The 14,603-nt window shown below is 47.3% G+C and overlaps 2 protein-coding genes across 2 annotated transcripts; both read left to right on the top strand.

Moving 5' to 3' along the window:
- The first annotated feature begins 11,933 nt into the window (after positions 1-11,933).
- Positions 11,934-13,598, top strand: LOC117215348. Its single transcript, XM_033461713.1, has one exon. It carries the CDS (start codon positions 11,934-11,936, stop codon positions 13,596-13,598), a length of 1,665 nt encoding a protein of 554 aa, XP_033317604.1.
- A 66-nt stretch (positions 13,599-13,664) lies between these two features.
- Positions 13,665-14,186, top strand: LOC117215340. Its single transcript, XM_033461706.1, has one exon. It carries the CDS (start codon positions 13,665-13,667, stop codon positions 14,184-14,186), a length of 522 nt encoding a protein of 173 aa, XP_033317597.1.
- Positions 14,187-14,603: the final 417 nt, after the last annotated feature.

Genomic DNA, 14,603 nt, shown 5'->3' with positions numbered 1-14,603 from the left:
ATATCAGGATTAGGACGGGTCTAACCATAGCCACGATAAGAACTTTGCCAAATGTGATCAATGTTTTAGGTGCCACATGTTTGGGCATAGCGCAAATAAATGTAAAACGATAAGTCCGGGTAAAGAGGTCTGCAGGAAATGCGGAAAAAAGGATTATACAATAGCTGTGTGCCCAAATGCGCCTTGCTGCGCTATTTGCAGTAAGGAAAGGAAATAGGTGCCAGAGTTAATCATGTGACGGGGTCACTAGCATGCCCCAGTTACAGGAAAATGTTGAGGCAAATAGCCAGGGAAGAAAATGAAAATTTTACAGATTAATCTAAATAGATGTAAGATGACGCAGTACTTGGGGATTATCAATGCGCGATTGAAAATAGGCCGGACAGTAATTACCTTGAAACCTAATAGGCAGCTACTGTTCTGGTACAATGACGCAAAAGGTGATGCATCGATATGGGTCACTCAATTTAATGGCAGAGCTGTAGGTGTATAGGTGTAGCTGATATCCTCTGTTTTAGTGGCTATTGCTCTCCTAACCTCAAGAAGCAGGAGTTTCTCAAATTTATAAATATGATAGAATCCGTGATTAAAGAGAGAACAAGGAGGAGCAAGAAAGTTATAGTAGCGAGAGATTTTAACGCAAAGTCCACCAGCTGGAGAGGAGTAAGTATGGATAAAAGAGGGAGAGTCTTGATGAAAACTCTGTATAACTATGGAGTGTTTCCGTTAAGACTAAACCAGAAGTACACATTTCATAGAAATGGGAGGACGAGTTGCCCTGATATAATCAGTGTAACGAGCTCTACGTCAATAGTAAGGTTTTGAATAGTTGCTCGGCTTCAGATCATTTGCACATCGTACATGATTTTAAAATGAGGGCAGGAAACTGTAGAAACAAATTTTTTATATATGTAACGAAGGGCCTAGCGTCTGACAATTTTTTAGCCAGATTTGACGACATTTTAAATGAGGACGATTTTAACATGATAGACGAAGGATACAAGGCAGATTATCTACAAAAGTGTTTTGAAAGAACGTGTGAATGTATGCTAAGGAAGGTGGGCTGTGCGGCGAAAAGGAAATTCTGCAATTACTGGTGGAATGAGACGATTGCAGAATTAAGAGCACAGGCCCTTAAAGCGCAGAGGAAGGTAATAAGAGACGGGAAAAGTGAATCCAGTGGAACTGATGTTTTTAACGGTGCTTATAAAGGGATAAAAAGGCAACTGAAGAAATAAATCGCGGAAAGTAAAAAGAGAGCTTGGGTAGCATTTTGCAAGATTTTAGAAAGTGACCCGTGGGGTAAACCATATCGTACGGATATGAATAGATGCAAGAGTAGAGGGCCTGTGAATGACATACCGATTAATGCGGTGAAGGATATTCTTAGTAATTTATTTATTATTGGACACAGACCCTCGCAACACGAGGTCTTAGAAGAGGACACGATGGGGGATATCACCGGAAATAGTTCTCGTACCGAGAATATTGCTCTAGCGGAAGACGATGAAAAGGAAATAGTAGATAATATTAATATAAAGAAGGCTGTGGGAATAGATGGTGTACCTGGCGATATTGTCAAGTTGGTTGACGCGCATAGGATAGAGCTTGTAAACGATGTGATGAACAACATCACGAATGCAGGACGGATTCCCAGATGCTGGAAAACAGCCAGAGTGATACTGCTTAGGACCCCAGGCTTCCTAATGCTTACAGGCCAATAAGCATACTCCCGATACTGGGTAAGGAAGTATGGGAGAAATTCCTGAACAAAATTATAGAGAGATGTACGGGAGTGGACCCGTTTCACAGGAGGCAGTATGGATTAAGGAAGAAAAGGAGCACAGTGGATGTGGATTAATCAGGTGTTAAAGTTTGCAGATATGTGCAAGAAGAAAAGGCTGATCTGCATGATGATGGCTTTGGACATTAAGAATGCGTTCAACACCCTTAGTTGGGACAGCATCATTAATGAAGTGGCTAAAAGAAAGCTGCCTTGGAAGGTTAGAAGACTGGTGAACGACTATTTGACAGAGAGTAGGATTATGGTTAGTAACCAGTTTGGTACGGTGGAGTATGATGTTTCGGCTGGTGTACCGCAGGGATCGGTTCTTGGGCCATTCTTGTCTTGGGTCAAGGCAACAGCTTTCGCGGACGACTTGGCGATGACGTGTGCGGTCAAGAAAAATGAGTGTGTGAACGCCAAGGTGAATGGTTTGTTGAAAATTGTGTGCGATTGGTGCGCGAGTGTCGGTCTTACGTTGCCCAGACACAAGGCACAGATAATATTCATATCGGGTATGCGTGTGCCGCAAGTTATTGGAATCAGTCTGGGTGACGCGGTTGCGAACTCGGTGGAAAGTATAAAATATTTAGGAGTTACAATAGACACTCACAAGAAATTTGACAAGCACGTTGAAGCGGTGTGTGCGAAAGCGAATGTTTTTACGGGAGCTCTTAGGGGTATCTCACCGAATATTAATGGACCGCCTAATGTGACGCGTAGTTTGTAATAATGTTATAATGCTGTAATGATGTAATAATGTGTGGAAATCTATAGTGACGTATGGTGCACCGGTGTGGGCTGGGGCAGTAGATCTTGTGTTGGAATACAACGATATCAGTCGCATGCGGATAGAGTGTTTGATCGTACAGATTCTTCCATTCGTTGCCCAGCGCCATCCCCACTAGCGTACGTTCGTTAGATGTACCGCGGCGGCTGGCGCGTGCATGCTCTTCCGAGAACTCGGCGGAAGAAACGTAAGGATATGGATGGAACATTGGGCACGTCGGTGTCGCGCCTTGACAGCGTAGTGCTTTGTATCGAGAAGCTGCTAGAAGGTTCCGTGGCACGTGACGTTACACAGACATCTACTCAGGTCACACTCATTATAGAGAGTGGGGGTTCAAAATCTTTACAAGCGCCACAGGTCACTAAGGCAGTTAGTCTGTGAATAACTAGCCAACTGTCTACATTCCAGAACGCACATTTATAACTCTCGAAATAATTGTTTAATAAATATCACATTATATTATTTCAACATAAACATTGTGTCTTCCACAGAATATTAATCCTAATTCCAAGATTAAATTCTAACAGGTTATGGGCCCAGACCCAATGTGCTAGTGTTGAAATAAGTTCGTGACTAAAGTTAATATTATACAATTAACATAAAGCATTACAGTGAGATATAAGTGTATAAGTGTATAAGTGCGGACTAAAGCAAAATAACAATGGCAGGTAGTGCACGTTTCGAGATTCAAAGACTTAACGGCAGCAATTACGAGACGTGGAGAGATAAACTCGAATTGTTATTAATTAAAGATAAAGTTTGGACAGTGATCAGAGATCCAACTCCAGCGCCCGACAAGATGGATCAAAATTGGCTAGATAAAGACGATCAGGCTCGTGCGACAATAGGGTTACTTGTCGAGGATAGTCAGCTTATTCACATTCGGGGCGCAAAATCGGCGAAGCAAGCATGGGAGGCCCTGAAGAACTATCATCAGAAAGCATCATTATCGAATAAAGTATTTCTGCTCAAGGATATATGTCGAATGAACTTAGCTGAAGGCGGAAATTTGGAAGAACACTTAACAGAAATGTTGAACATGTTCGATCGGCTAACAGCATTAGGAAAACCCTTGGATGAGGAGATATCGGTAGCAATGATTCTACGTAGTCTACCAGAGTCATACAGTCCCCTAATTAGCAGCCTGGAAAGTAGACCGGAATCAGATCTCACTACGGAATTCATCAAAGGAAAGCTCATCGACGAATATAAGCGGCGCAGAGGTTCAGGATGGACAACAAATCAAAATGAGACGGTAATGAAAGTAAGTGATGATAGAAGTAATAATACGAAATGCTTCTTTTGTAAAAAAACCCGGGCACATGAAGAAGGATTGCCGTAAATACGCCACATGGAAAACAAAGAAGGATAAAGTGAATAAGGTAATGGAATATAAATCCGATGAAGAACAGCAAGCTTTCGTGAGTACAGAACATAGAGCATCTGAGAAAATTTCCCAAGAACTTTGCCTCGGAATGAGTGATAAAGATACAAGACGTACGCATGCATGGATTATTGACTCAGGGGCCACGAGCCACATGACGGCAGACAGAAACTTTTTCAGCAGCTTCAATCCAGATGAAAAGGGTTTTGCACTACTAGCAGACGAAGTCAATGCAGTCCAAATAAAGGGCAAAGGATCAGGTACCATAAAGCACCCAAGTAACGGTAAGATAACAAACATGCATATTGACAATGTGTTGTACATACCTGAGCTAAGCTCAAACCTACTCTCGGTGAAAAAACTAACGGGTGACGGCTATAAAGTAAGCTTCGAGAATAACGGTTGTCGTATTGTAAAAGATGGAGTAGTGGAAATATTCGCTAAAGCCTCAAGCAATTCATATCTACTGCCGACCATCGAAAGCGCATGTACAACGAAAGAAAAGCAACACAACGAAAGCTGTCAACATACCTGGCACAAGCGTTTCCGGCATAGAAATATAAACGCGATAAAGCAATTAGAAAACGGCCTTGCGACCGGGATAAAGATAAAGGACTGCGGAATAAGGGAAATTTGCGAGTGCTGTATAAAAGGGAAAATGACGAAAAAACCTTTCCCTAAAGAATCAACGACAAGGACGAGTAGCATTCTGGATCTCATACATACAGATGTTTGTGGCCCAATGCAGACTGCAACTCCAGGTAAGAAACGGTATGCTTTAACCATAATTGATGATTTCAGTAGATTCACAAAAATATATCTGATGGAAACAAAACATGAAACCACGAAATATATTAAAGAATTTGTGCAATCAATGAAAAATCAATTAAATAAGGTACCTAAAGCAATAAGATCAGATCGAGGAAGGGAATACGTCAACAACAACCTGAGGAATTACCTGCATAATGAAGGTATAAAAATTCAATATACAGCAGGATACTCACCGCAGCAAAATGGAGTCGCTGAAAGGAAGAATCGCTCTCTAATAGAAATGGCTAAATGTATGCTTATTGACGCCGACATGGACAAGAAGTACTGGGGTGAGGCAATACACACAGCCAACTACCTGCAAAATGTCCTACCCACAAAACACACAGGTAAGACGCCGTATGAATTATGGTATTCTAAGCTACCTGACGTCAAAAATCTTCGTCCTTTTGGTACTATGGCATATGCACATATACCTCAAGAGTGTCGAAGAAAATTAGATGAGAAAGCAGAAGAATTAAGGTTTGTCGGATATTCGGAAGAATCGAAGGCATACAGACTACTCGATACAGCTACAGATAGAGTAAAGATAAGCCGTAATGTGATCTTTCTTGAAACTCATAAGGAACCCGGGACAGAAGAAATTATTTTTGAAGAACAGACCGTTACTGAAGGTACAGCAAATAAAACAGGAGATAACAATAAGGAAATTATTGAAGAAAAAGGACCCAAAGATGAATCCGAAGATATTCAAGGTTCAGAGCCAAGACGATCAAAAAGACTAAATAAAGGAATTCCTCCTGATAGGTACATGGGAGCACTAAACATGACAGTTAGCCTAGAAGAGCCAAAGGATCGAAAGGAGGCACTATCAAGGCCAGATGCAGAACTGTGGATAAAGGCGATGGATGAGGAAATGGATTCGCTGAAAAATAACAAGACTTGGGACCTCATAATTCCACCTAAAGAGCGAAAGGTTTAAGTGCAACTAAATTGAATTTTCTGTTACAGAAGTGCAATTTGCAGAATCAATGATCAAGCGACTAATATCGTTGAGGAAGGGTGTTGGAATACAACGATATCAGTCGCATGCGGATAGAGTGTTTGATCGTACAGATTCTTCCATTCGTTGCCCAGCGCCATCCCCACTAGCGTACGTTCGTTAGATGTACCGCGGCGGCTGGCGCGTGCATGCTCTTCCGAGAACTCGGCGGAAGAAACGTAAGGATATGGATGGAACATTGGGCACGTCGGTGTCGCGTCTTGACACCGTAGCGCTTTGTATCGAGAAGCTGCTAGAAAGTTCCGTGGCACGTGACGTTACACAGACATCTACTCAGGTCACACTCATTATAGAGAGTGGGGGTTCAAAATCTTTACAAGCGCCACAGGTCACTAAGGCAGTTAGTCTGTGAATAACTAGCCAACTGTCTACATTCCAGAACGCACATTTATAACTCTCGAAATAATTGTTTAATAAATATCACATTATATTATTTCAACATAAACATTGTGTCTTCCACAGAATATTAATCCTAATTCCAAGATTAAATTCTAACATCTTGCGAATAATAGGAAGACTCTGAAAAGGGCACAAAGAACGGCCCTGTGTATTACGACTACGGCATATCGCACTGTTTCACATGCGGCGCTTTGCGTGTTGACGGGTAACTTACCAATTTAAATCAAAGTTAGGATGCTGATAGAGTCCAATAAGAAAACTAGGAACTTAAAACGCACGATTGTCTAAGGCGATGCGTGTCACAGTAGTAACACGTTGAAACAATGGCCTGATGTAATTGGTAAGAAAGCCTATGAGGATTGACGAAGTGAATGAGACAGTTGCAATAAGGATAATTTTACTAAGAAATTGATACGGAAGGTATCCATTTATACCAACAAAAAGAAGGACATAGATCATTTTACCATAGAGGAATATTGAAAGAAATTTAAAGGCTATTGTAAAGCAATTATGAGCTATAGAAGCGAAATTGAAAGAGAAAAGGAGTTAGTGAATAGGAGGAGTGTAATAATACACAGCGGTAGATAACTGGTGACGTCGATGAGGACAACCCTGATGAATGCCGATCAGCAATGCCGCGGTTGTCTGGGTCAAATTATAATAATGGAATGGAAAGCATTGAAAGAAGAAGGGAAAAGGAGGTTGTCCCCGACGAGACCACGAGAAGGGCGAAGCCTGGAGTTCCAAACACCCCAGCGACCAAGGGAGGGCAAGCGGCTGCCATGGAATGCATCTCCCGAACTCCCGAAACGGCTTATGCTATTATCACGACCTGTACCGCGAGCGGGCGCGAAAATGTAGATCTCCGTGTCGATGGAAGTCGGGAAACGAGTCCAGCCGTCCGTAAACGCGGCGAACGACGACGGCTTGGTGACCCGCCGCATTTTCATACGAGACCAGCGAACTAACGTCGCTTTTCTAATTGACACTGGTGCGGACACGTGCGTTTTTCCGCGCAACAAGGTGCGCGGTCACGCGAGTAAAAGCGCGTATGAACTGTTCGCGGCGAACGGAACCCGTATCGCGACATATGGGACTATCACCTTGTCCCTCGATCTGGCCTTGCGTCGAGATTTTAAGTGGCGTTTTGTAATAGCCGACGTGAAAACGCCCATCATCGGCATCGACTTCTTGGGCCATTACGGGTTACTCGTCGACCCGCGGAACAAGCGACTCTTGGACAAGACTACCCAGCTGTTCACGAGGGGATTCGCAGCTGATACCGACGTAGGATCCATAAGGACAATCGACAAGGAATCCCCGTACCATCGATTCTTGACAGAATTCCCGGCGTTAACTCGACCACCCGTCTTCCGGCGAAGTACAGTAAAGCATGGAGTGCAGCATCATATCTGCACGACACCTGGAACCCCCGTCCACGCGAAGCCACGCCGCCTAGCCCCCGATCGACTCAAGCAGGCAAAGGCGGAATTCGAAATTATGATAGACCAAGGCGTGATGCGTCCATCGCGAAGCCCATGGGCATCACCCTTGCACATCGTACCGAAGAAGGACGAAGGAATACGACCGTGTGGCGACTATCGGGCATTGAACGCCCGTACCATTCCGGATAGGTACACACCGCCACACATCGAGGACTTTGCCCAGAATCTTTATGGTAAGCGCATCTTTTCTAAGATCAAACTTGTGCATGCTTACCATCAAATTCCCATCGCGCCGGAGGATGTACCGAAAACGACGATTACTACCCCTTTCGGTCTATTTGAAGCGACTAGTATGATGTTTGGGCTTCGAAATGCCGCCCAAACGTGTCAAAGATTCGTGGACGAAATCACGAGAGGTCTCGATTTCGTCTACGCGTATATCGACGACTTTTTAATCGCGTCTGATACCGAAGAACAACACCGCGAGCATTTACGGATTTTGTTCAAATGCCTCGACGAATATGGGGTCGTCATCAATCTCGCGAAATGCGAATTCGGCGTGCGCGAAATTCAATTCGTTGGCTATACCGTTACCGCGGAGGGGATAAAACCTCCGGCTGAACGCGTTGAAGCGATTATGAAAGTACCGCGTCCTGCTACCATTAAAGAACTACGAAGATACCTCGGTATGATTAACTTTTATCGACGTTTCATACCGAGGGCCGCGCAAACTATGCAACCACTCAACGATTTGTTGAAAGGCACGACGAAGTGCAACGCGACTATTGAGTGGTCCGATCAATCCGAAAAGAGCTTTCACGAGTCGAAGCGCGCCTTAGCTAACGCGACAATGTTAGCGCATCCGATTCCTGGCGCGCCCGTTAGCCTCGTGGTCGATGCTTCCGATTTCGCAATAGGAGCGGTACTCCAACAACGCGTCAATGATACTTGGCAACCTTTAGGTTTCATGACGAAATCCCTATCCCTCGCGCAACGAAAGTACAGAGCGTACGACCGTGAATTACTCGCGATGTACACGGCGGTAAAGCGATTCAGACACGCTGTTGAAGGGAGAGATTTCGCGATTTACACAAATCATAAACCCCTGATATATGCGTTTGAGCAAAATCCTGACAAATGTTCGCCAAGACAATTCCGTCAGCTCGACTATGTAGGACAATTTACGACAAATATCCGACATATTAAAGGAATTGATAATACGATAGCCGATACCTTATCACGAATAGAAGCGATCGGGAAATCCGTCGATCACCAAACATTATCAGCAGCGCAAGCAGATGACGCAGAGCTACGTCAAATTATGAAGTCAGGCTCTAAATTGAAAAATTTACGATTAAAGTGAAAAAAATACGATTCCCGATCAGGACGTCGGAATTTATTGTGATCTTACAAACGAAATCCCACGACCGTATATACCGGAGCCGTTGTGTCGCACTGTATTTCAGTCGTTGCATGGTCTTTCCCATCCCGGAATACGTGCTACGCAGAAACTGGTGACAACACGTTTCGCCTGGCCGTCCATCAATAAAGATTGACGAACTTGGACGCGATGGTGTATACCATGTCAACGCTGCAATGTCACCAGGCACGTATCCTCGCAAGTCGGAACTTTCAAAACGGTAGCTGGCCGGTTCGAACACATACACTTAGACATTATCGTCATGCCATATTCACAAGGGTATCGATATTGTCTAACGTGTATCGATCGTTTCACGCGTTGGCCCGAAGCTATTCCCATTGTCGATATGGAAGCGGCAACCGTTGCTTCGGCCTTCCTTAATACTTGGATAGCACGTTTTGGCGAACCCTTAAGAATCACGACCGACCAAGGGCGCCAATTTGAACCGCGGTTGTTCGAAGAGTAGTGCCAGTTGCTCGGCGCCAAACATTTAGTGTAGAGCGGCTACACAGACAGTTAAAAGCGACAGTTAAAGTGCCACGGCACGAGCAACTGGGTTGAGATTTTGCTTATAGTATTGTTAGGCATCCGAACTGCGATAAAGGAGGACTTAAACACAACGGCTGCCGAAATGATCTACGGCACCGACATACGATTGCCGGGAGAATTTTTCATTGCAATTGAGCAGCAAGCCAACACGGAGTATGCGAACCGGCTTAAAGAACAGATGAGGAAGGTCAGGCCACACCCGGTTACGCGTCATGGCGAAAAGAATATTTTCATTTTTAAGGAATTCGAAACATCACCGTATGTTTTTGTTGAAGTGGTTACCACTTCTAAGAAAACTCTACATCTGGTCTTTTTAGTTTTCTCAAGCACTGAAGCCATCGACAGCGCGTAGACAAAAGACTGCGACGAAGTCAGGCCATAAACAGTAGACAGGCGATGTTGGCTTCGGGGTTTTTCAGTCATTGGGTAACACAGCTAGCGTACGGATCTGGACCAGCTCAAATTGTATTCTTACTTATTACACTTCTACTTAAATATATTTTCTGCCTTACAATTTATCCACGTATTTTCTCTGTTTACACATCGAATAACCTCAACAGGTTATGGGCCCAGGACTGTAAATTGCAAGGTAGAAACGTGAAGTGAATAAATTGTTAAAGTGTTGTGCTTAGTAAAATAAGGGATAGTGCTAAAATGGAATCAGCAAGTGCGAAGATCGAGATGTTACGCGGCGAAGAAAATTGGCTCCAGTGGCGTTTTGTTATGCGTACACTTTTGGAGGAAGATGACGACCTGATCAATGTGTGTGAAGGGAATCTGTGTCATCCAGGTAACAGCGCGGCGAAAGAAATCGCGCGTGAAAGATTTTTGAAAGCAGATCGATTAGCGAGAAAATTAATCGTGACTTCAGTAGAAAGGAAACCGTTGGATCTTCTTTTATGTTGCACAACAGCACATGAAATGTGGAAAAAGCTGAATACAGTATATGACATGAAGTCGGATGAGAATTTAAATATGGTCCAGAAGCAGTTCTTCGATTTTAAATGGGAAGAATCTGAAAATGTCTCGTACAACCTATCAAACTTGGAACTCATAGCGGCAAAGATGAAAACCCTTGGGAGTGAAATTGGCGAGAAAATGCTGATAACACGCATTTTATCGGTGTTACCAAACAAATTTGATCATTTTCACAGTGCGTGGGATTCCGTGGAAGAAGAAAAGAAGACCTTAGACAGGCTTAGTACCAGGCAGATGACAGAAGAAATCAGATGGAAGAAAGACGACCAGGAAACATCGGTGGCACTGGTAACAAAAAATAATAATTATAAAGGGGAACAGCAGAAGCAGTCAAGTAAACGTGAATACGAGAAACAAGGACCAAGCTGCTTCAATTGTGGAAAAGTTGGCCATCTAAAGAAGGATTGCTTTAGATGCTTTATATGCAAAAGGAAAGGCCACACAAGTAAAAATTGTTTTAAAAGTAACAGAAGAGACAACCAGGAACCTAGAAATCAAAATCGGGATCACAGCGGAATTGGTCTGTTAGGAAGTACCTCAGCGATACAAGCGGCAAACCCTGATGTTTGGATAATCGATTCAGGAGCTACAGATCACATGACAGGACGACGGGAATGGTTCAGCGTCTTCGAAGATTTCGATAACACGGTGAAGATAGAGATCGGCGATGGTACATTCATGGATGCGTGCGGCAAAGGAAAAATCAGAGTAGAGACTTTTGTGGACGGCAAATGGGTAACATGTACAATGAACGATGTTCTATACGTACCAGGTATGAAAAGAAATCTATTTTCCATTAGATCTGTCGCAAGAAGGGGCATAGATTTCTGTGTTTCAAAGGAAGGGACCAATTGTATATTTTCAAAATCGGAAAATAATAGCAAGAGGTTCTGTTATCGGAAATTTGTATAAAGTAGATATGCGAATTATCATACCGTCAGTTTGTAATTTTAGTGAGTGGTGGGGATACATGGGAGGCAGACGTAGAGAGGACGGAGCTGCGAGCGTAATCGAAATCTCCGGTAAACTGGAGAGCCTGGGCAAGGGAGGTAACCAGAGTGGAGGACTAGTGCCTGTGAGCGCAAAACGGGTGTGGATGCGGGTAGTCCGGCTTGGACAAGGAGGAGTTAAAGCAAAACATACCAAGTGTGAGGTTAGGACGGTGGAGTAGCCATATTAGGACGCGTGACAACAGCGCCGCTACACGGGCTACCTGAGGAACTACCCAGACGCAGCCATATTGGCGCGTGCGCCGAAGCGCGTTGCGCGGGCCACTTGAAAGTGACAGCGACTGGCAGAGTGGCAAGTGCTGACCGAGCGACATTTCCTGCCCAACGGGGAAACGGACGCAACCATGGCGAAAGAGAAGGAGGTAGAGGAAAACGCTAGGGGACGGAGGGAAACGGAACTGGCTGCGGAGCCGCCGCACGTTAGCACCTGGAGCGTGACGAAGGCGATGCCGCCAAAGGAGGGACCCTCCCGCTTCACGCTGTACAAGGAGGGAATATGGACTGAGGAAACAACAGAGGAGGAGGAAACCCCCGCCAGAGAAGCACCCCGAGCGAAGAGAAAGAAGGCCAACGAATCCCCCGAACTCCCCGCGGACCCGGCTGAAGAAATGAGAACAGCCACAACGGCGGACATAGGAGCCGAACTGATTCGCCGGGCCGCCGAGGTGGCCAAGGCTGCCGAGGCACCCCGCAGCCACAAGGGCACGCAGGGGAAAACCCTGAAGGAGGCGGCGAGAACCATCACCGCGGGCGTGACAGAGATAGTGAGGAGAACGGACCCTGTCACCGACGTACTCGCTATAGCGCAAGGACGCATAGCAACACTGGAGGCGGCGGTAGAGGCACTCCGAAAAGAGCCGGCCTCGCGCCCCACCGCGGATGAGAGCAGCTACAGGGCGCGTCTCGCTGCAGTCGAGCACCATGTAGAGGAGATGAGGTCCTTGCTGCACCGACTGGAGGAACAACTGCAGGGAACAGAAAAAGGAGAAGGAAAGGAGGTCGCCCCTGCCGCGAACACGAGAGGGATGGAGCCTGGAGCCCCAAGCGCCCCAGCGCTCAAGGGAGGCCGAACGGCTGTCACCGAATGGCAGACCGTCGGAAGGAAAAGAAGAGGAAAGAAGAAGGAGGCAGGGAAGAAGCAGCCGGCGAAGCTGATCCCCGAGACAGGGGCGGAGAGCCAGAGGAAAACTCCGGAGAGTGGATTGGAGAACGCACGAAGAGGGGGAGGCAGGGGGCCCCTCCCGCGCGCACCGCGAACGTCAGCGGTAACAATCACCCTGACGGACAAATCGAGCCAATCCTACGCGGAAGTGGTGGCTGCGGCCAAGGACAGTGTCTCCCTGACCGATCTCGGCATCAACACGATGAGGATGCGGAAGACCATCACCGGAGGTGTCATCTTAGAGGTCCCTGAGGACCAGGGAAGGGAGAAGGCCGCAGCGCTCGCAGCACAGCTGACGCGGGCTCTGGACCCGAACGAGGTCCGCGTGGCGACCCCCTTCCGAGCCGCGGAGGCAAGGGTGTCCCTGATAGACATAGCGGCCACCAAGGCGGAAATCCAGAACACCCTGGCGAGGGAGAGCGGCTGCAAGCCGGAGGACATCCGGCTGGGAGAAATCCGCCCCGCCCGGAACGGACTTGGCACCGTATGGATACGAGGCCCTGCCAGTGCAGTGAGGAAACTGGCCCAGGCTGGAAAGGTCGCCATAGGCTGGTCGACGGCGAAGGTCGAAGCCATCGAACGGAGACCGTTACAGTGCTACAGGTGCCTTGGGATAGGACACACGGGGAAGACCTGCACCGCCAAGGAGGACAAGGGGCACCTGTGCTTCAGATGCGGCGAACCAGAGCACCAGGCGACAGCATGCACTACTGCGAGCCCGAAATGCCTGCTCTGCGAGGCGCTTGGAGCACCGTCGGTGCACAGGATGGGGGGACCGGACTGCGCCCCCTCGAAGAAAGGCTGCAAGAGGCAGCGCGAAAGGCTCCCCGTCGCAAAGCGACCCTAAGAGCGCGAACAAGGAGGTAGGCACGGAGGAAGCCACAAACAAGGAAAGAACACCAAAGAACTGAGAATGCGCATCCTCCAGACTAACCTGGGAAGGTCAAGGCGAGCACAAGACCTGCTCCACCAAACCATCCGGGAGAGCACGGTCGCCCTAGCGGTGGTGGCGGAACCATACAGAGTTCTGGATGCCCCGGAGTGGGTCGGAGACACGGACGGAATGGTTGCCGTCACCTGGACATCAACGCCCGGGGCGTTCGCCCACGGAGCCCTGCTGGAACGCGGCAACGGGTACGCCGCGGTCGAGTGGGCAGGGATGATGGTGGTGGGGGTGTACGTGTCACCTAACAGCGGACGGGCAGCGTTCGAAGAATTCCTAGACGGAGTTGGCGACTGCGTCAGGCGACGACTCCCCCGACAAGTGCTCGTCCTGGGAGACTTCAACGCGCACTTCACGGAATGGGGGAACGCCAGGACCAACGCGCGCGGCCGCACGCTATCAAACTGGGCCGCGGGACTTGGACTTCTGTTAGTGAACAGGGGCTCGACCAGTACCTGCGTGGCGTGCAGAGGGAGCCCATTGTTGACATAAAATGGGCCTCCCCCGAGGCATTCAGGCGGATCTCAGGCTGGAGAGTGGCCGAAGGGCCCGCCGCTGGCTTGCTCCACCGGGCGTACCGCGCGCTACGGCGCTCGCTACAAAAGGAAATTAAAAAAGCGAAGGACCGTGCTTGGTCCGAACTGGTCGAAACAGTCGAGTCGGACCCATGGGGAAGGCCATACAGGAAGGTGACACAGAAACTACGCGCGAAGGGCCCCCTGACAACGACGGAGATGGAACATGCGCTGCTGACGCGGATCACCGGAACGCTCTTTCCCCCACAAGAAAACAGAGTGCTGGAACGGCCACGGGAAACGACACGACCGCTGGAATGGAGGGACGACTGGGAAGTCACGGAGGAGGAGATGTGGGAGGCTACCAGAAGAATGACCTCCCGCAACGTGGCAC

The sequence above is a fragment of the Bombus bifarius genome, unplaced genomic scaffold, assembly GCF_011952205.1.
Source record: "Bombus bifarius isolate JDL3187 unplaced genomic scaffold, Bbif_JDL3187 scf7180000009536, whole genome shotgun sequence".
Taxonomy (NCBI): domain Eukaryota; kingdom Metazoa; phylum Arthropoda; class Insecta; order Hymenoptera; family Apidae; genus Bombus; species Bombus bifarius.
Note: the sequence above shows the minus strand (reverse complement) of the source record. Positions and strands in the feature narration are given on the sequence as shown.

Excerpts from the sequence above, each read along its gene's own strand:
- LOC117215340 (XM_033461706.1), top strand. The coding sequence starts at position 13,665 with ATGCGCATCCTCCAGACTAACCTGGGAAGGTCAAGGCGAGCACAAGAC.
- LOC117215348 (XM_033461713.1), top strand. The coding sequence starts at position 11,934 with ATGGCGAAAGAGAAGGAGGTAGAGGAAAACGCTAGGGGACGGAGGGAA.